Genomic DNA, 22,219 nt, shown 5'->3' on the forward strand with positions numbered 1-22,219 from the left:
TTTGCTGGGAACATCTCAACTCACTTTCTACTGCTCCTTGCACGTCTTACTCACCAATATGGTTCTTCACACTTTACCTTTTTTATCATTAAATAATTCTTAAGTTCCTGGTCAGGACTGAAATGTTGGCAAGAGAGTTAGAAACAGAAGAGTAAGTGAATGAAGACTCTGTTAATCGGCCTCTTTCTTCCTCACACAGCAATTTTTCTAACAGATGCAATTACATTTGAGAGCGACGGAGAATGAAATCTTATGTTTTATTTCTTTATTCATCGTTTTACAAATGGGATTCACTGTAAAAAGGAAATTGCCTTTGTGGTTCAGTTCTTCAGGCTGCAGTGCTCTGAGCTTCAGTTTTTACACCAGCTGCCACTGCCACCTTGTCTCTAGTGGATGAGGACCAGCCATGGATGGAGGCTAAGAAACCAGGCAGAGTTCATTTAAATTCAATATATTTTTTATTCTTTGTAAATACAATGAGTACAACCTTTTAACTTCACAAATCAGTTAATTTCACTTTGTACAAGGAAAGTTTTACTCATCCTATAATAGTCCAAGTGCTGAATATTTTTCCTCAGTGCTAGTACCTAATAAATCAAAATGTGAAAAGTACAGCAGCTATTTTAAAATGTTTGTTTCTACACTTCCATAAGTAGAGATTCATACCAAAGGAGCAGCTTACAGTGTAGGACGAAGTGTGTGTGTGTGCATGTGCAGGCATTCAAAACTTTACTAGAAACCAGTTTTCTGAAAGGCATTGAAGAGTCTCAGGCTGTTAGCAATGGATCAAGAAGCCTTTTAGCATCCATCTCCTTGAAATTCCTTCTGGTCTCATGTCTCTGTTCACTTACTATCTGGTGTGACTCACTGAAACATGAGTTTGGACCCTCATTGCCTTTGGTTTCAGCACTATGTTAATGGGACAGCAGTCTGCCTCACTCCATCATTCATCTCCACTTTATTTGGTTTTGCTGTTTTTATTCATCCTCCCTCGACTTGGGTTCTTTTAGTAAAGCTCTTCTAATTTTGAGATGTTATCCAACCTGAAGTCGTGGTGAGAATCTCATTTTCGTCCACTAATTCCTTTGACAAGGTTGCCTGGCCTATGGTACTGAGAAGAAGGAGGAGGAGGAGGAGGAGGAAGGGGAGAAGGAAGAGGAGACAGAAGGGAAGGGGGAGGAGGAGGAAGCAAGAAAGAGAAAGGAAAAAGATAGAGAAAAAGCAAATCTCACAGCATAAGCTACCCTTCACATATTAATTCAGTTCTGAAGGCCACTTTATGATGCAGTACAATAGAAGGGAAACTTTTGATAAAACTTTTGATTTAAAACCTAACCATTATTTTTAAAATAAATTCTTCAACATAAAATAGTTCTGAAGGCTGCTGTATGATGTTATACACAGAGCTATATTTGGTTACCCAACTTTATATGCTAAAAGGGAAAAGAAAGTTCTACTTATGTTTCAGCTATTGGTAGTTCAGCCTGATCTTCCAGGTAAGAGGCAGAATGGCATGGCCTGTGGCAACCCCAAATGCGGCCCCCTCCCAGGGCATGGCAGCAGTGAGTCCTCTCTGCTCAGGCGGTCCTTCTACACCCCTCTCCTTTCAGGCCGCCCTACCCTGGGTGAGGCAGCAGGTCAGAGCTACTGGAATCGTTTCGTGTCAATTGACATTTCTTTCCTGAAGGCTACACATTCCCAGGTTTATGCTTCCTGAAGGGTTTGTTAGTTGAGGTTTGTTCTCCATGGGTAGAAGTTCATCAGATACTGTCCCATCCTGAAAAGTGGGGACTTGGAGAGCTTAGATATCACTGGATTTGTACATATCTGAAAGCAGTCTTGTAATTGGCACATTGCCGATGGTTTTTTTGAAAAACACTTCCTCTATGGTTGATGGGCTAATAGAACGTAAAGCTGGCAAAAGTAACAGGAGTTTTCCAAAGCGACAAGGTTGAGTGGGGTATCTGGAATAGGAGAAGCCATGAAAGCAAGGTAAGATCCATCACGAATAGGCTTAATATCTGTCCTTGAACACACATCATCTTCAGCATAACTTCCTGAATGAGCCTCTTTAATAACATACTACAGGGTCCTATCCAGGCAGTACTGTCCCTATTCGGCAGGTGGGATAACAGGCACAGAGAACATAATGACACTGCCAAAAGCACGTGGTGACAGTCTCATCATTAGCACAGGGGTTGCATTTTATTTGGAAAAAAAATAATTTTAAGAAATATGGTACTCAATTTAGACCAAATAATAAACTTAAGGTTGCTAGTGTAGACACCAACCACTAGTACTGATGAAAAAACTAGTGAAAACATCCACATTTTCTGATTCTCAAGACTCCTTCACCAGGCTATTTCCCTCAAATGAAATGGATTCCTTTTCCGAGCAATTATCCAAATTATTATTCAGGCACTATACTTAGTCATTCTCAGGAATAATTCCATCTTTATTACACTGCAAATTAAAGACTAAGCTCTGTTGCATGGCAGTGCCACCCAACTTTCACATCAATGAAATTGGCATATAATTAAAGATGTGAGAAATTGCTGAACAATTTCCTCTCTTGATGTCCAACATATATCTGTGCTCAGATGTGCAAGTTCAACCTTCTGCTGGTTTTAGATGCCTATAAGCCACCTCCTCACTGCAGCTCTGATGCTTCTTCAGTCTATAGCTTGGAATCAGGTTGTCAGTACAGGAGGGGTCCCTCCACTGACACAAACCACCCAAAAGATTGAACTTTAGAGACACTTATCTGTGACTCAGCCAGGTTCAACTCATGGCCACAAGTGCTAGAAACTGACAGATATCATATCCTACACAGGAGTTAGATAACTGAACATTGAGTTTAAATGCCCAATAACTCCACTGTGCAAACAGAGATCAGGGGAACAACTTTCATGCTTGTCTCTAAGTTTTGAGCACAAGAGAGTCCCTCTCTTCAACCTGATACTAGCCTGACAATTCATTCTGGGCCTCTGAGGATCTCATTTGGCTCTTTCACTGCCCAGCCAGACCACATTTAATAATGTGGAATGGACATGGTGGAGCCTCCCACAGGAGAAAAAAACAAACACATAAATTGCATTTACTCTCCTTGCTGAAAGCATCTCCTATGTTTCCAGGAAAGCAGAAGAAGACCCATGTTTCCCTTTCACCTTGGCCACTTACTCTCTCCAACAACTCTGTTTCCTTTCCCAGGCAGGCAGAAGAGAGAAGCCCCCTGCAGTGGGTGGGAAGCAGTGGTGGCCTAGACAAGCCCCCATCGCGTCTGCAGCAACCACTCAATGTGCTGATGTTTCCCCCAATGAGAAAACACTGGGAAATAATGACAGAAAGGATGGCTTTTGGAGACTTCATAGACAGTTAACTCTTGATTTTCCATGAGTAGATTATCCACTCACCTACTCACCCACTTCTTTTATCCTCTAATTAGGAAGGGGCTGGTTAGTCAGTCAACACAAATTAAGTGTTTATTATATGTGGAATACTGTACTACCCAGAAACGACAACCATGTGTATGTGTGTGTGTGAGACAGAGACAGAGAGAGAAGGAAAGAAAGATGCTCTCTGACTGCTCAAAATTATTTTGTAGAATATCTAGGCCCCTGACTCCACCCATCAGCATACATAACTGGAAGTTTTCTTGTTTCAAGTGTAACTGTTCTGTGCCTGTCACAGATCCATGTATTTGACTGTCAGTTATATAGTTTATTATATGTAACTAAATTGTTCATTACTATATATATAGTTATTACACATAGTTATATATAGTTTGTGTGAAATGCCAATTTCTAGCCCTCTCCTTATGTCCTAGATAATTACAGAAATCACTTACAGGGCTGTAACAATTAGGTCAGTTTGCAGGTTTAACGATTAATGCACAATTAGCTCAGTTTGCAACATTAACTTTTCATTTAGATTTCAGATTCTTCTAGACAGGAAAGTGCTAGAGGAGAATGTTCACTGACTTGAAGGAGCTAAGAAGTAAGGTATAGTTAGTTTTGTCACATTCATGACTCTAGACATTAATATTAAATTATAGCTATAGCTGATATCATTAAATACAAAGCTCATGTCAAAGAAGATGTGTTCCTTCCCTTAATAATTTCTTTGTTTTGAGGGTAAGAGAGAAGTAGTACACTTGTCATTTCTCCAAAATAGACTTCTGTTAATTTGTGGTTTAATGCTCTCGTGCGTGCTAAGTCACTTCAGTCATGTCTGACTCTGTACGACTCTATAGACTGACTATAGCCCCCCAGGTTCCTCTGTAACGGGATTCTCTAGGCAAGTATACTGGAGCAGATTGCCACGCCCTCCACCAGGGGGTCTTTCCGACCCAGGGATAGAACCTACTTCTGTTACATCTCCTGAATTGGCAGGCAGGTTCTTTACCACTAGTACCACCTGGGAAACCCTTAACTCTCTCAAGTCATCCTAAAAGCAGCTCTCGAAATGTCAGGTTCTCTCAGACTCTTACTCCCTCTCTGGCACCTCTTCTGGCACCTCTACCAGCCCTTTCTCTGGCTCCTGTTGGTCACCTTCTCCCCTGCTGGAATCCAAGGACCAGCTGACATGTCTTTTCCACCCATCAGACTTTCCAGATTTTTTTCCCACTCCATCCAACTAGAATTCATCTCTCTCACTCCCCACTTTGCTTTTTGTCTTCCCTGGTCTGATGAACACTTCTGCCTACTTCCTGCAATGATAATGGACAGTCCTTTCTCATGTCCCACAGTGCTCACGAGCCACCCTACACAAAGCGAGTACTCAGCAAGGGCTGAATCAATACCTAGTCTCATATTCTTCCTGTGTGATGTTCTTTATACCTTAAAGACTCTGTATGTCAGGGTCAGTTATTTTATACAAGTTAGTTTTTAATGGGGGAAAAAGTGCCCAAATTATGTACTGCTCCATTTTATAATTCTGAACAAGTCTTAAGTGCTTACTATATACATTCTAAAATTTAATGTTGATTTTAAATTTAAAAGCCATGGGACTTTAGTTTGGAAAAACATATACATGCACTATCACACATCACAGTTTCAGTGATATTTCATGGACAGGGAACAGTTGTTGCTATTGTTTTTAAACTCACATTTTACAAATTTATTTGTTTATATACTCCCTCTACTTTCAGGGAAAATAACAACATGCTGGGTTGTAAGGTACATGGTAAGCACTCAATAGATACTGGTTGCTGTCAGCTACTAAAGATCTGCTGTGAACCCTAAAGCTTTCAGGAATAGGAGTTCTGAACGTGACCTTCAGTGACTCTGGGACAGGGGAACAGTTTTACTTATTAGTATTCAAAAGAGGATTTATAAAGAAATAAGGTGATCTTTGCAGAAGTGGTATCATCCCAAATGAATACAGGTGACTCAGGGTTTCTCTGACCCCCTTTAGTAATGAAAGTGTTAATGCCCTCTACCATTTGATATAGTTACTCCCAGCAAGGTGTCTGTGGGTGATGCCAAGATGATAGAGACAGGTTCCCATGGGCTTCCCTTCAAGATCAATCTAGAGAATAAAAAAGAATAGCAACTGTATTCTAACCTCAGATCTACTGCAGAACTAACTTAGGAAGCTAGCAAGGTTCCACTGCTCTTTAAAAAGCCTTGTTTTTTTCATATGAAAATGGAAACAGAAGGTCTACAAGACCTTGTGGTGGATTTGCCTGTTTGGCGGGCCAGGAGGAGCACTGCCGGAACCCCAGTGACTGAGAGTTTCTACAGATAGCTGATGGGTGCTATGCATTCACCTAGATGTGTTCAGCTATATTGATGGATCAACTTGTTCATCTGGGACAAGAGTAAGGTGTCTGGTAGTGCTTTCACTTTGAAAACCTAATTTGATTTGCTTCTCTCCCCTGTCCTTAGAAATAGATGAGGACATAGATTCTAACTAAATTAACTGGCTTGGCAACAGGATAATTAGTCATGGTGTTTGAACTGGCTTGTTACTGCCTGCTCACACATTCACAATGGAAACAATTTTCTTAAGTACATGTTCAAGGCAAACAAGGGTCACCTGGTATGGATGTAGCTGTTGAGAGTTAGCTGAGCCTCGTCTTGAAGAGCTGCAATGGCGGCAGCATTCCGGAAACTTCTCAGTTCAGAACCACTGTGTGTAGGAACTAGAAATGAAGACCAGGAAATTGTGAGAAGCAGCAGAGGAATGCAGGTGGGGAAAGCACTCTCTGGAAGTGGATGGTCAACAAGCAGAAGAACATGCAGGTCCAATGGAGTCAGACTAAGAGTATCAGCTCTCTTGAAAGCCATCACCTCTCTTTTGGACTTGGAGGTGGCTGAGAGTAAGTACATCATGAGAAATGCTGGACTGGATGAAGCACAAGCTGGAATCAAGTTTGCCAGGAGAAATATCAATAACCTCAGATATGCAGATGACACCACCCTTATGGCAGAAAGTGAAGAAGAACTAAAGAGCTTCTTGATGAAAGTGAAAGAGGAGAGTGAAAAAGCTGGCTTAAAACTCAACATTCATAAAACTAAGATCATGGCATTTGGCCCCATCATTTCATGGCAAATAGATGGGAAAACAGTGGAAACAGTGAGAGACTTTATTTTTTTGGGCTCCAAAATCACTGCAGATTGTGACTGCAGCCATGAAATTAAAAGACGCTTACAACTTGGAAGAAAAGTTATGACCGACCTAGACAGCATATTAAAAAGAAGAGACGTTACTTTGCCAACAAAAGTACATATAGTCAAAGCTATGGTTTTTCCAGTAGTCATGTATGGATGTGAGAGATGGACTATAAAGAAAGCTGAGTGCCGAAGAAGATGCTTTTGAGCTGTAGTGTTGGAGAAGACTCTTGAGAGTGTCATGGACTGCAAGAAGATCCAACTAGTCCATCCTAAAAGAAATCAGTCCTGAATATTCATTGGAAGGACTGATGTTAAAGCTGAAACTCTAATACTCTGGTCACCTGATATGAAGAACTGACTCATTTGAAAAGACCCTGATGCTGGGAAAGATTGAAGGTGGGAGGAGAAGGGGATGACAGGAGATGAGATGGTTGGATAGCATCACCGACTCAACGGACATGAGTTTAAGTGAGCTCTGGGAGTTGGTGATGGACAGGGAGGCCTGGCGTGCTGCAGTCCATGGGGTCACAAGGGGTCGAACACAACTAAGCAACTGAACTGAACTGAGTTAGTGAGATGGCAAAACTGGAAGAAGAGACAGCAGTTTGTATCTGCTTACCAGCTTTGAAAGTGACGATGCATTTTAGACAGGCAAATTCGGTAGCATCTAACCGGAGTTGTCTAAACCGAGCCACCACCTCTTGTAAAGCCTGTATTTCAGATATGATCTTGTTCAGCTTCTGGGAATCTGTGTTGTCACCATTCATGCCTAGAATAAAAATATGCAATAAGTGCTCTAACATGCAGGCATTTTCATGATTTAATATTGATTTTTGACAAAATCCTGCATATCAATATCTATTCAATTGTCACTCTAAGATATCTGATTCTATGTAAACTGGCTATATTGTATGAAAGTTAATATAAAATCTTCTCTTGGATAATAACAAACACAGTAATTTGCATTTAAATAACAATGCAAGCAGTCATGAATACAACAAAACAACATTATTTGCATTTAAATATAGATTTATAAATGACAGGTATACTCTATTGTTCAGCAGGAATTTGTTATTCTTTACATGTTGTTCTTTTTTCAGTAATGTATTTTTATGGTAATTTCTACAACAAAGTCATTAAATTGTGCAATTCTTACCAGATACAGCCAGTAGAGTGTTAGCATCAACCGGAATGGCCCATTGTGCTATTCCTAGAACAAACAGTTCTCTCCAAGCATCTTCCAAAAGCATCAGCTGTCATACAATAGATGTATAATATAATATAGTGTGTAATTTATAAATTTATAAACAATTTCAATATGTAAATTTCTATCATTTTAAAAAGTGTTTTAAATGCCTGTCCTGGTAGTTTTTCCTCTGAATATTTTAGCTTTCCCTTATTTTCTCATATTTTCCTTTTTTAAAAGGTGTCTATACTTGCACATGTACTTGAGAGTCAGTCACTTCAATTCCCCCAATTTTGCTTCCCTTGGAAAAGGGTTTACCCTTCTCATCCTTGCATCCATTTGTTCCTGACTATCTAGAAACTTCATGGGTGACCCAGGCCCTATGAAATGCCAACAACAGGTCAGCAGGCAGATTCCTCTCATAGAAATTGTTGATATTATCAGGGTTGAGGATTCCAGACTAAGCATGCTGGTATGGGCCCCCATCTTCCTGGAGGGTTGAGGGGGCTGGGCTGGGAGAGCGATCACTAATTCCCAAGAGGCATGCAGGGAAATCAGGGTGTAATTATGTTAATTGGGTTTTGCTGAGTTTACCTCATCTCACTGCCTGATTTTTCTGAGACTCATAAGTGGACAGCATCAAGGTGCTTGTCATTTTCATTCTATTGAAATGTGCTACTGAATATTTAAAATGAAAATCTGGCTCCTTTTCCAAATTAATATACTGGATTCCACTTCACTGCAGTTTGCTTGTTGAAGAGTTTCCACTGAAGGGCTAAGTGGCAGATAGTAAGTAAATTTTGTTTGGATTAAGGAGTCTACAAATACTTGTTTTGAGAAAAAATAGCCAACTTACACACACACACACACAGACACACACACAGAGCAAATGGTCAGAGTCTACAAGTAAATCTGGTCAAAGATAAAACTAACCATCTTGAAAAATCTGTTTTTGAAAAATCTCTCAAAAACCAGTAACCCTGGATGATTTATGTGAGAGGATTTCCTTCTGAATGCTAAGGGCTGAATTGTGAAGGCTTGTAACCAAAATCACAATTAGACCAAAGGGTTTAATTTTCAAAATGCTTTATTTTCAGCTTTATTGCATTAAGTACAGAAAATAATACTTTCAAAATGCAAGGTAAACAATGTTTAATTCTAACCATGTCTGAAAGTCCAGGCCACAAAAGAAAGAATATCTCATGCTAGAAGATTAAATGTTTTGAGCACATTGCCAGGTCTCTCTGTAGGAAATGTACTTCATATTAAGGGGGCACTATTATGCTTTAATTAGGTATAAAATGAATTAAAGAAACAAATCCTTTGCTTTTGGAACTACTTATTAGCCTTTTGGGAAATTTGTCATTAATTTCCATGAATGTACTGGTAACAGCCAATTTTTGTGAATACTTCATTTTCTTTCTTTCCCTTAAGGATAGAAAAATTATGGCAGAGGCCATTTATGATATTCCTAACAATAAAACTTCTGAGTTTTGGTATGACACAATTTTAACAGCACGTACTTTTTTTCTCCCTCTTACTGTCATTTACAATCACAGGATTATGCACCAGACCTATTTGTTCACAAAATCTCTAAAAGCATTTAGAGAATCAAGGGAGCTGTGCAACACACCCTTTAGTCCTTCATGCTGATACATCAGTGGCCAAATCTGTTAGCATCACAATGAAAAATAAAAGCTGCAAATATAAAATGAGACTAGTTCTCAAAATCTAACCAGGGAATACTCTCATCACCTTCTCTCTCAGTTCCAGTGTTCTTAAGAAAATATTGCTCTATTAACAATTTAAAAAATCATTAAGATTTATGATTTTAAAAATTTGTGATTAAATTTGATGTTCCAATTAAACTAAAAAAGAAAACGATCTTGTATATTTGTTTCTTGCAGATCATATCCAACTTTCCTGAAATAACACAATTACACTTCTTACTAAGGATTCCATATCTAGATATTTTGAAGCCATAGCAAGAAGCTAAGAAAAATCATTTTCTCACTGCTGTTAAGAATGGATGCCTGGCTCTGGTGATTTATCCAAGTAACATTTAGTTTCATAAGCCTGATGACTGTTGCTTCTTTCCCAACCCTCTTCCCCCAAGAGCTCAGTGCCCTCTTGGTCCTACCTGGTCTTGCAAAGATAGCGTGGAGAAAGCTGGCACACTCTTAGCCCACTTGATGCTCATAAATAGAAGCCTGGCAGCCGATTCACACACTGACTCTGTGGCCACTTCATAGAGATACATTGGGGTCCCATTCACTTCATGGGGATACTGGGTGGGGAAGAAAGAGAAAAATCAGAGAGCAAGGAAACAACAGCTCTGCAAGAAGAGCCACTGTTAAAGTTTTCTAATTAGACCAAGGAAGGAGACAGGAACATCTATAGAGTCTGGGAAATAATAATTATTGGGAGAGGCTCATTCCACTCTTTGGCGGCCTTTTCCATCAAAAGGGGCATGTGGCTTTTCTATCCTCTGCAGCAAATTTTCCTCAGGCTGAGCCAAGTGCCAGGCCTGTCTCCCAATTTAGACAAGAGCTTCTTGCATTTGAGTAAATAAAAATAGATGTGGGAAAAAAGTATAAATTAATAGGCATCCCAAACACAAATATGCATATGAGTATTTTTAGAAAGGATTAGTATATTATGGAAATATTTCAATTAGACATCTTAATCATTCACAGAGCATTCCCATTCATAACTGACAACATATTCATAACACTACTTTCCCAAGCTTATTATACACATCAAGGGTAAGAAAGCAATATTAAATATTGTGCATGCGCTCAGGTGTTTGGCTTCCTTGCAGTGTGAGGCTGCAGCTGGCCCTTGTCTGGGGGAGATCTGGAGGCCTTCTTGGCCTGGAGTGGGGGCTCTGTGTAGGTACCAGCTAGAAGTCTGGAAGGTAGTCCCTAGGGGCACCTTTTGAGGTGGTTCTGTCTGTGGCCCTGCTAGTAGAGGCTGAGTCCTTGTGTAAATTCATGTGACTCGGAAGTGGAGTGGGAAATGAAGCCAGGTTCTTCATACTGTCCTAACAGGGTGAGCTCCACATTTCTCTCTTGCATTAGATTAGATCCCTGCAGTTGCAATTGAAGATGCTCTTCTGCCAGCTGCAGGCAACTTCTTTCTTCTAAAAACAACTCTGCTCTTCTGTCCCTCAGGAACACTTTAGGCTGCCCTCTTAGTTCAGACAGGCTTTCACACAGGTGTTTTCTAAAGGTGCAGGTTCCTGGGATCCACCTCAAATTTGCTGTAAGGGGGATGGGCCTAGAAGTCCACAGTTGTAGTCAGCTCAGAGAGTGACTTTACCACACACTGAAGCTTGAGCACCCCAGCTCAACAGGGGAGAGCCGGGGGGGTCGAGTGCTCCCCGCAGAGCTCGGCCAAGCACTGAGGACCCCGCCAGGTCTCTCTCCCTAAGTGTTGCTTGAGCTATCCCAGCTGAGAAAGAATGGGCGTGCCCCTCTCCGCCCTCCACTCAGAACGGCCTCGGGCCCAGCAAGGCCACTGACCTTGGGCGTGGGCTGAGCCAAGCTCACAAGTGTCTGGCGCTCCGGGGTGGCTGACACGGCGGCCAGCTCCAGGCCGTGGGGATCCAGCTGCGTGACAGCGGTGAAGAACGCCGGCGCCGGCAGTGCGGCGGAGGGGAAGTGCGCGGCCGCTCCATTCTCTTCCTTGTGTCCACGGAAGTAGAGGGCCACCTGCTTGCGGATGGTGGACGTCCGAGGGCCCCGCTCGTGCTGCACGGCTGCAGAGACACACAGACCGGCGCGCGCCCGAGATCAGAGACGTGGTCACACAGACGCTGCCGCGCTCTCTGGCCAACCGGCGCGTCTAGACAGGCAAGGGCACCCGGGAGGTGAAGAGAAGCGGGGAGAAGGAACGTGAGGGTGGAGGGCGCTCTGAGACCGTCTAACCCTTACACATTTTGCATAAGGAAGCTGAAGCCAGAAGAGCATCCCGGCCCAAAGTGTCACACTAATGCTCGAGCCTCAGGCAAGACTACGTGTGTTCTGTCTGTTCAGCGCTCCTCCGCGCCCAGGCAGGTTGCAGGGAGACCAGAGATTCTCTGGGCTGCTGCTGCTGCTGCTGCTGCTGCTAAGTCGCTTCAGTCGTGTCCGACTCTGTGCGACCCCATAGACGGCAGCCCACCAGGCTCCGCCATCCCTGGGATTCTCCAGGCAAGAATACTGGAGTGGGTTGCCATTTCCTTCTCCAGTCCATTAAAGGGAAAAGTGAAAGTGAAGTTGCTCAGTCGTATCCGACTCTTAGCGACCCCATGGACTGTAGCCTACCAGGCTCCTCCGTCCATGGGATTTTCCAGGCAAGAGTACTGGAGTGGGGTGCCATTGCCTTCTCCGGATTCTCTGGGCAGGAGTGGCTAAGTCTCGACCGCAATCGAGTGTAGAGGGAGCGTTACAGGAGACTAGCGTTAGATCCCTGGGTCGGGAAGATTCCCTGGAGAAGGAAATGGCACCCCACTCCAGTATTCTTGCCTGGGAGATCCCATGGATAGAGGAGCCTGGCAGGACCACAGTCAGTCCATGGCGTCGCAGAGTAAGACAGGATTGAGCCACAGAGCCGCATCTGCGCGCGCGCACACACACACACACGCAGACACACAGCGTCTCTGCACAGGCTTTCGTCAATCAGCCAGAAGACCACTCCGCCCCACCTCCATCCCCCGCCCTACTTGGAAATACCACTTGGCCTCGGAGGGCCCGGGAGAAAAGAACCCGAGCCCGGGCCCGCCGGGGGATGGGACGAGGGAAAGCCCTCTCAGAATGTGCTGGAGGAAGGCAAGGGAGATGTGACAATTACCACCAACAGTTTAAACAAACAAATTAATTCAGGGCAATCTTCCGCTCCACGAGCTTGACAACTTGTCAATACACAAGTTCAACAGGTTGGACGCTCCCTCCTGCTTCCTACGCCGCGGAGGAAGTAACTTTCCCCAGTGGGAGCTGTAGATATCTCATAGGGATACCACCCCACCCAGGTCTCCTTCCCGGAGAAGCCCACTCCGCACCCAGTCCTGAGGCCCCGTTCCTCCCTCCTGGCCATGACTCCCGCCCCCTTCCCGGCCTGGGGCGCCCTGGCCAGGCCACCGCCGGCCACGCTCTTGGATGGAACTCGAAGCCCAAGAAGCATCCTGACGACCTAGTTCTTGCTGAGCCTTCTGGGAGCTGGGTGTCTGAGGCACCCACTAGTGTTACCTTGCCCCTACAGCCCCTTTCTTTAGAACTGAGGGAAGCCCAGATCACCACAACAGCCGTCCTGATTTTCTGATCTTGGTGAGTCTACAAACAAGGGCTAGACATTCTGCTTGTTCATGTCTCTGCCCTTCCTCCTTCAACCAGTCTCCTAGTCCACAGGATATTCTCTACCAGAGACATCCAGACAGCAAGACCCTGTGGGAGGCTAACAGGCTTAAGACTGGCCAAAAAGGGCTGCCAGGAGAGGTGAGAAGAGGAATCTGGATGGGAGATCGGAAACGTCACATGTGTGTCCCCAGCAGAGTGGGGGCCTCAGGAACGCTGGCTTCGTGGGGATGGTTGTGATGTGCAAGGGCCCCATAAAGGCATGGGCCTTACCCTGGGGAGTTCAGTGGGGGTGGGGGATGGGGGAGGCTGGGACTCAAGCCGGGAGACGACTGAAGCCCAAGGCCAATTCCCAGCGTCTGGAAAGAAATGCTCAGGAGATTATTTACATGCATAGGAGTGCCATTATTTTCCATACACATAATTTACTTACTACTCAACCAACATAAGATGAACTAAGAATAAGTAGATTACCATCTTTGTTCATGTTGACTTCCAAACACTTCTTCAGCCGACACGCCCTGCACTGGTTTCTGTGAGTCTTGTCCACCGGGCAGCCTCCCTGGAACAGAGCGCAGGTGGTCAGCGGCCCCCAGGGCCTTTAGAGTGGGGACTAGAAGCCGGCGCTGGGCGGAGGAAAACGCGTGGAGGCCGAGTACCGACCCCGCCACAGACCGCGAAGCGGCAAGCCTGGGTCCTCAAAACGCGAGGGCCTTGGGCACCGGCAGGGCCAGGGGGAAAAAGGGCTAGGATTCTCAGAGCTACTTCAACAAAACCAATCCCTAACCCTATGAAAGCAGACAAGAAGGAAAGTCCTGCTCCAAGCAGGTGAAGGGTCAGAGCGACTGGACTGCCAGACCCCGCTGTGCGGGGAGGAGCTCATGAAGGGGAACTTCCGCCAGGCGCAGTGGTGGTGGAGCAGGGGCGAGACTTTTCAGGACCGAAGACAGCGACCTGCCCGGGTGGAGGGAGGCTTCAGAGCTCCATACGGAGCCCGCTTGCCTGCCCGGATCCCTGCCACATCCCCCTCCCGCGAACTCTTCTTTCCGCTTTCAGCTCTTGAGTCTACCTCTTTCTGTCACTCTCTGGATGAGCCCATTTATCTGTCAGATAAATATTTCATTATTCTCCACTCTCCTGTTTCCTCTCTTGTCTTCGTGTTCGAAGCCATCCTTATAACCAGCAGGTTGAGAGTTGTTTTAAAGACTAGCCTCAGCCCAGATTCATAGAAACACAGCCATTCCTGGAAGGTGAGGCAGAAGCCAGAGTGGTTAGGAGGGCAAGGCTTACTGATGTGAGGGTGGAAAGGGAAGAGCCCAAGGCCTGGACAAATTCTAGAAATGTCCACAATGTAAATATGATCTGGGAGATAATGTGATGGACTGTCTGAAAAAATGATAATACGGACTGAGAATATTAGCATGATAACTGAAAAAATAGAAGTAAGTGCTGCCTTAGAAATATTTATCTGAGATGCATGAGAAAATAAATGTTTTATCCAGTGCAATTTTCTGGAAAAATATTGGCCATTAAAAGAGGAAAGTACAGAGAAAATTTCTAATGAAATTTATTCAATGTTAGGTGTTACTACTGAGGGAACATATATATAGATACATAAAGAGTCATATCCACACGTGTATTTTATACACAGTAAATAATACATAAGAAGTTTTGGTGCTCTCCTCTGTTTTTATTACATGCTACTGTTACATTTACAGTGGGAAGAAAGATTATAAAATAAATGTATTTTTATTTTGTTCCATAACCTCAAAATTCATATACTCTGAATTTGGAGTAAGCATATTTTTCTGAAATACCCCTTAGGAAAAAATTACACACTCAAACCACAGTTTTATGATGTCACACCCCTCTAATTTGAAATATGTTGATTTATTCAAAATAAAGGTAGAGCAGAAGTTCATAACAATTTCTAAACATTCTCATTACTGTTAATGATGAATTGGAATGCTACTTACCTAATATTAGAATAAAAGAGAGAATGGAAATAATTTTTTTTTTCCTAACTGAATTCTTCTGGGCATCTTTGCTGGCTAGTGTAATAGCTCAATGTAAAGCAGTTTAAGTAGCTCAATGTAATTAAATGCAATCATATGTCTATCCTCAAATGTTACCCTTCTAGTATTCTGATAAACATACTAATGCAAAATAGAAGCTTACATTAGTTCTTAAGAGTGCCTTCAAATCAGATCAACTGTATATAAATATCTGGAGCCTAGAGAAAGATGCATACCTCAGTTTGGGCCATTTATTCTCTGTGCAAGAAGAGGACCACCATGCCTGATGAGTCTATTATCACTCCTTTACAAGCACTTGGACTGACATCAATATGTTTGAGTTGACAGCCAACTCCTTTGAAAATATCAAGCATAACATCTGAGATTTTGATTCCCCAATTCTGTGCATTGTGTAAAAGATAAAGTGGGGGCCTGATCAAATCTGATGACCCACAGTAATCCCATATTCCTGTGGAGCTACTGGGATACAGTCCTGGGTATATATAATGATGTTCAAATGGTGATGCAAGAAACTGATATGGAGTTATTGACTCAATTAAACAGGTAATAGGGCTGGAGAGTTCAAAACAACTTATCCAAATGCAATATCTTCTTGTTCTTGTTTCTGTTGATAATCCAAATCTATCAGAAATTGGCATGAGTAGACATAGTTTCAGAAAAAGATAAACAATTCACTAGCAGCAAGCAATATATGTGTAAGTATATCATAGACATTAATATATATACTAATTAGTGAAAATGTTTTTACCATTTTGGTAACCAAAGGATGACTTCTGACCACTGCACTCTCCAGGATCTTCTTGGGAGTGGGGATGGTCATTCTATACTTAGGATCTGTATGCTTGGCCAAGGAGAAGGCCAAGAAAGTGTGGGACCAAAAGGCTGATCTTCTGAGCTGGAAACTGAGTCCGGGGAGGGGTCTGCTCACTCTTTCTGGGAGTTTTAGCTCACACTTAGCCCATTCCCCTACTCCTATGTCTCTTTGAGACAGTTCCTGCTCAAGACCAAAACAGAGTCAACCAGGCACCCCTTCTAAGCAGAGAAGGAGAAGATATGGGAACCATGGAAAGGCTGCCAGTTACTCCTTCCTTGGGCACTTTCTCTTCTTGCTCACTCTGTCCTTTTCTGACAAGGCTCAACTAAATTCACGAGGGTGCTGAAGGCCCACTGCCCACTACCAAGCAGCCCTACTTCTCTGAAACTGAAAGGGCAGTTCTTCATTCAGCACATCCTGTCTGTCCCAACTGGCCAATACTCACTTCACATCTCAACCTTAACTGAGATGCCCTGTGCGATTCACTTCTGCCCTGAGACCCAGGTCACAGCATTGAGCTTCGGTACTTCTAAAAATGGTGGTGGGGTGACAGGCAACATAAAACAGCCCTTTCACCTGCCTGCACTTGTGGTTTAGATTCTAAATTTCCTTAGATCCCCTGGGCTGGCTTTATAGTCAGAGTATGGGCCTTATCCAGTGTAGAAATGTGTCAGAGGATTTTAAAAAGAGGTGCGGTGGGGGACTGGAAGAGGACATAAAGAGGCACTGGGATTTCAGCTTTCCTCCTTCAAACTCAGCTCTCTTCCCTTACCTCTTCCCATCTTTCCCAAGCAAAAGCGCCACTGAGAGTTGAGGCAGGAAGGAGGGGAGAGGACAGGAGTGGTCAGGGCCTGGTCTCTCCCTAGCAGTTTGGAAACTCAGAGGAGGCCTTGGCACAAACAAAGGAAGGGGAGGTGTCAGAAGGGAGCCGGGCAGGGCAGCCCACTAAGGTACCTGGTTTCCAGATTTGCAGACATACGTCCTATTCCTTCGGATACTTCGTTTGAAAAACCCCGAGCAGCCGTCGCAGGCGTAGACCCCGTAGTGTTTCCCCGAGCTTCGGTCGCCACACACTTTACAGGGAATATCTAAAATACGGCCTGAAATCGCAGGAAAGACAAGGAAAGGGTGGGGGTGTGTGTGGAAGGGGTGAGAGAGAGAGGAGGGCGGAGAAGAAGGAGGAAAGGGGAGAGGGAGAGAGAGATGCTAAGCAATCTGACCTCCGAAGGGATTAGCACCGAAGCTGCAGTAAAAGCAAATAATGAAGTGATTTTATAGCCAAACTTTTTTTTCCTTGAGCAAGTGTCAGTTTCCTACAATGAGCATTATTCATGCACCGCTACATGTATTTGGGTCTCCTCTAATCGCCGAGACCCATTTTGGAATAAAAGATTACAGCAGGCCGGGGCGGCAGCGCGGCCCGCTGCTGCCTTTCTGCTCCGCGGAAAGTTTGGCCGCCTCCCTCCCTTGCTCTTGCATTTAACAGAGAAAGTTGTTAGTGAGCGCGCGAGGAGACAAACTTGAAATGTAAAAGGGAAAAGAAGAAAAACAAACACGGCTGGAACCAGGGATGGCAGCTGGAAGGCAATCGAGGTTTCGCTGAGCTGCCTGGCGGTGGTTATTATTAGGATTATTATTGTAATGCTAATACTAGGATTATTAATGATAATAAGGGTAGTGGTAATTGCCCAACTTTCACTTTACCTATTTAAAATAATGCTTGATGGATCGCTTTTGACAATTTCTTTCAGGAAAAAAAATTTTTTTTTTCCTCCTCAAAGTTACTAGCACCAAGCTAGGCAAGTAGGGGGAGAGTGTTGTAAGTATGTTGATTTCCTGACAAGTTAGGGTGGGACAGCACTCCCTCCACTCCCCAGGGTCTTCGTACTTGAAGTCCTATCTCCTCACACTAGATCCTGCGTGGGGTCCCTTACTCCCGCTTTTTCACCGCTGTCTGAGGCTGATTTTTAAAAGCCATCTGACTGGTTTCTCTAGACTGCCCTCCAACCTCAGTGGCCTTGACAGTCGCTTGACTCAAGGGAAATCTCCTTGGAATCCCCTCAAGCCTGGGGTGACCTCTGAGCCCGGAGGACTGTTCCGGAGAGAGTAAAATTCAAAAAGTCCTCAGAAGGAAAGGGACTATATTTCCATAGGGCTCAAGGGTCCAGCAAGACTGTAGCGGTTCATAGAGACTTAGAAATCCTTCCTCCCGCAAACAAAAGGAGTAGTAAATAAAAGGTTAACTTAATCAATAATCTGATAATGATGGTGATAGTCAACAATACTACTTAATAATTAACTTCTTTACATTTAATTTTCCCTTTGCTACCGCTTCGAAGGCCTGTAGTCTGGGCCCGGGCGGCCTCGGCTGGGTCTGGATAAATCTGGCAGCTGGTATCCAGAGCACTCCGGTTGGGGACCACTGGGGTGATGGGAGGCGAGGGTGAGGACAACTGGTCCAGGGGAGTAAAGGAAGCGTGGGCGCAGTGCGGGAAAGACTCGAGGCCTCAGGGTGCAAACTTGCTCGTGGATTCCGAGGCGTCCAGTGGGCGAGCACCTCAGAGGGCGGCCTTGGAGGAGTTGCAGGGGTTGGGGGCGGGGAGAACGCGGGCGGCAGGGTTGGGGAGGGGGGTTTGGTAACCACCAGGCTCGGCCCGGGCAATTACAACCCCGCCATAGCACCTGCCTATAGAGCCACCAGTGACCCGTCAAAAAGAGTAGCATGGGAATTCGGATGGCGACAAAGGCTGGCGGGGGAGGCGCGCGGCGCGGCGACCACCGCCTCGGCGCCCCCTCTCCCACAGGGTGGGAGGAGAGGTTGTGCTGCGGGGGGGGAGGGAGTTAGAGCGAGCCAGGGGAGGTCACCTCGGGTCTTGTCCCTCACCCCTTCGGGCCTGTCACTGCGCCCAAGGGAACTCAACAGCCGCCCAGCAGCCGCCCTCACTCTAGAAAGCAGTAAACTTGGTTTCCATGTTTTGCAACCATACTCCTCTGCACAACACGCTACCTCTGGCTGAGCTGGGGTCTGTATTTGGGGGTCCAGTCATCTTGTCATCCCCTCTATCCTCCTCTTCCCGGTGGCATTTTTGATGATGCCAAGATAAGGGCGAGGGAGGAGCAGTGGTGAGGGTACTCTTTTCCGCTTCCTATCCAGAAACGAGGCCAGGGACAAGCATCTCTGGAGAACCCCGATGGGGTGGAGGAATGACCAGAGGTGTGAGCCACACCTTCGTCCTCCGGGGGCGGGACTCCTCGCTCCTCGGCCCCCGGGGCCAGCCAGGGCGCCAGGTCGGCCCTGTCCCTGCGCAGACCTCCGGGCCGCGGCTCCCGGGGCACATTAGAAGCCGGCACACCCATCTGGGGCGGAGCACAGGAGGGAGGACGCGAAAATTCCGAGGCAGAGCGGGTGTGCGCCTCAGACTCCGCCACCCAGCCACGTTAAGGTGACTTGGGTCACGAGACAAGCTGGTTGACCCCGTTGCAAAGCTCCTCTCATTTAGCAAGTCGAGCGAGCTCCGACGTGAGGCAGGCGGGAGTTTCCTGAGGCTGGAAAACCGTTCTTAACTTCCCTCGCCAGGGGGTCCCCTCGGGGCTTTTTGTGTGTCATAATTGCCTAAAGATATATGGCAGCTTCGATTACTGTAATTACCATCAGAGGCTGTTGAAAGAAGTTAGTCTGGGCTGCAGGGGTGACTGGCCGGGGTCTTGTTACCACCCAGGCGGGGCTCCCGGGTGACATCGCTCTGCTCTCCAGCTGTGCGAATCCGAGAGAGGCTGGGGTTGCAGACCTCGCAGCCTGGCTCGGGTCTGACCTCGCCCGCTGCGCGCCGACCTCCTAGCTCCCGGGGCTCGAGGGCTGCAAGCCTCGGTCCGGCTGCCGCCACCGGTCTGGAGAAGGCCTGCATGCCGCGGCGCCTCAGGCGGGGGCTGCTGTCCTGAAGCCCTGAGAAACCTCTGCGGAGACGTCCGGACCAGTGTTGGGCTCGAGGTTTAGGAGGCCCAACTTAGGCTCTTGGGAAGCTGGAAAACTCCAAAGTTTCCCCAGTGGCCCTCTGCCTTTTCTCCTAAAAGTCCGAAGGATCTGCCTGCGTCCTAGGCCATCTGCTGCACGCGGGCGCGGTCCCCAGCGAACCCAGTTCGCTCCCGCCCCTTCTCTCACTTTCGAGGCCTCACTTTTCAAGGCCCCTCATCCCCGGCGACCCTGCACCCTAAGTGGGCGAGGCGCCTTACTTCCAGGGAAAGAGGCAAGGGCCTGTCACAGAGCAAGCCAGCACACCGAGGCCTGCCTAGGACTGTCGGCTTCGGTTTTTGCAATGGAGGCTTGGAATGCACCAGGAAAGCTTTCCTCCTGAGCCTCCTGGGAAGGACAGTCACACGCCAGAACATGGGCCACAAAAAAATATGCGAGTTCGCCTCCTTTCTCAGAGATTCGGACAGCGAGGGTCAGCTAGGCCCAAGGCAAACTGAAAACGCCAGTCCTCCGCCAGGGTCGGCTCTGATTCCGGCGGCATCTAAGATCCTTTCTCTCCTCTCTCTGCCATAGTGCCAAACATTTCTCATTTTTTTCTTTTTGTTCACGTTCACTTTACTCTAATTTTTTAAATGGCAGCGTCCAAAACCAAAACAAACGGACAAAGTGAAAATACAACTCACTTCTTGGCAGGGAGGGGAGGAATTGCATCCCACTCAAGTGGGACTTCATTACCAGTCCTCAGAAGTATCTCGGACTCTCCCAACTTTCAAAGACTCGGGACAATAAAGAGAGTGAGGGGAGGGAATTTTTGAGGAAATCACAAGCGCCATAAATGCTATAAGCGAAAACAAGGGCGGCGGGAGCACTTCGGGATGTGGGCACTTCGGCAGCGGCCAGCTCCAGCCGTGGGACTCTGGAAACCGCAGCCTCGGGCCACCGGATGGCGGGAACTGAAATGCCCCCACAGAGATCCAGCACTGCGGCCGCGCCGGGCCACCTCCTGCTCTGTCCTGCGCATTCTCGGGTTCCTCAAACACGGTGCACGCAAAAGCCCTTGTACATACACACTCAGCCCTGCACTTCAGCGTCTAGGGGCGGTTAGAGATCAGCGGCGACTTGGTGTCCCAAGGGAGAGCCTCCAGCTAAGCAAGTTTAAGGAAGGAGAGAAGCGCGCGAAGGGAACAGGCCGCACTTTCCTGCCTCTGCCGAGCTCCCGCTCGAAAAGTCCTTGGGATTAGGGATTTGGTCCTCGCCTTGCTAGAGCGGTTGGCCATACTTTAAATTCCCCAGTTATGACCTACACGGATTTAGGATTAAGGAAAATGTGACTTTTAAATTGTTTCTGCTTCCCAATTTACAGGATTATTTGAAATAGCTAGAAACGGGGTGCAAAGCATTCCATTCAAAATCCGCTTTGCGCAGAGTTGCTTTTGCGCTCTGGAGCTCGGAGTTTTGAGCGAGCGTGTTATTGTGCTGCCGCCTGGGGCTGCGGCCTAGTTCCCGCCCCCGCCGACTCCCCCTCACCCCCAACTTCCCACCTGGTGGCTAAGTGGAGGCAACTCGCGAGGGACTGGTGGGCTGCCTGGGTCGCAACCTTCCCACCATACCAAAGAGAAGTGGGTAGGGGGAGTGGGTCAAGCAATGCAGAGGTAACGAAATTGTTCATCCCTCACCACGAAAGGCACTGATTCATAGTATACATGGAGCTGGGCCAAAGCGCACACACCGCTGGAATCCCTCTCCCGGGCTCGGAACCTCGGAGCGCCGGGCTGGACCTCCCTGGCCACCCCTCTCGCCCGCCCCAGCCTGCGCGCCGGAGCCCCGCTGTGGCCCAATAGGTACCCACTTGTTGATCCGGCCGGCTTGCTCATGCTGGCGGTCCCGGGGCGGAGCGGTTGGTGGGCGCTGCCCGAGTCCCGGCCGGCAACGCCCGCTTCGCCGCCGGGCGCCGCCGCTCTCCAGCCGCCCTCCAGCCTGGGAGGCTCCGGGGCCGGACAGATGGGTGTCGGTTGCACGCTGCGCTGCTCTCTGGGAGCTCAGAATTCGTTCCACAGTGGAAATTTAAGCATCCTTAAGTTTCTTCCCGCCTCTTGCAAAACCGCAGCCGCTGGGAATGTTGCTTGGTTTGAACACACGCATTTACGGGCAAATGGATAGACGGACAGGCAGATCGAGGGAGACGGGAGGACAGGCAAGAGAGGGGTATTGAAGAACAGAGATGGAGACACGAATATGGTCTTTCTACGGAGCAAAAAAGGGC

The 22,219-nt window shown here is 46.6% G+C and overlaps 1 protein-coding gene across 1 annotated transcript; it reads right to left on the reverse strand.

Annotated features, from left to right (window-relative positions):
* Positions 1–439: 439 nt before the first annotated feature.
* NR2E1 (nuclear receptor subfamily 2 group E member 1) lies at positions 440–21,830 on the reverse strand. Its single transcript, XM_081526817.1, has 9 exons — positions 21,806–21,830; positions 16,941–17,086; positions 13,611–13,698; positions 11,328–11,563; positions 9,944–10,090; positions 7,774–7,870; positions 7,237–7,386; positions 6,040–6,145; positions 440–1,964 (listed from the first exon to the last, which is right to left on the reverse strand). The coding sequence occupies exons 1-9, from the start codon at positions 21,828–21,830 to the stop codon at positions 1,802–1,804; spliced, it is 1,158 nt and encodes a 385-aa protein (XP_081382943.1). The 3' UTR covers positions 440–1,801.
* Between the last annotated feature and the right edge of the window lie 389 nt (positions 21,831–22,219).

The sequence above is a fragment of the Giraffa tippelskirchi genome, chromosome 9, assembly GCF_054371585.1.
Source record: "Giraffa tippelskirchi isolate mGirTip1 chromosome 9, T2T-mGirTip1v1.2.pri, whole genome shotgun sequence".
Taxonomy (NCBI): Eukaryota; Metazoa; Chordata; class Mammalia; order Artiodactyla; family Giraffidae; genus Giraffa; species Giraffa tippelskirchi.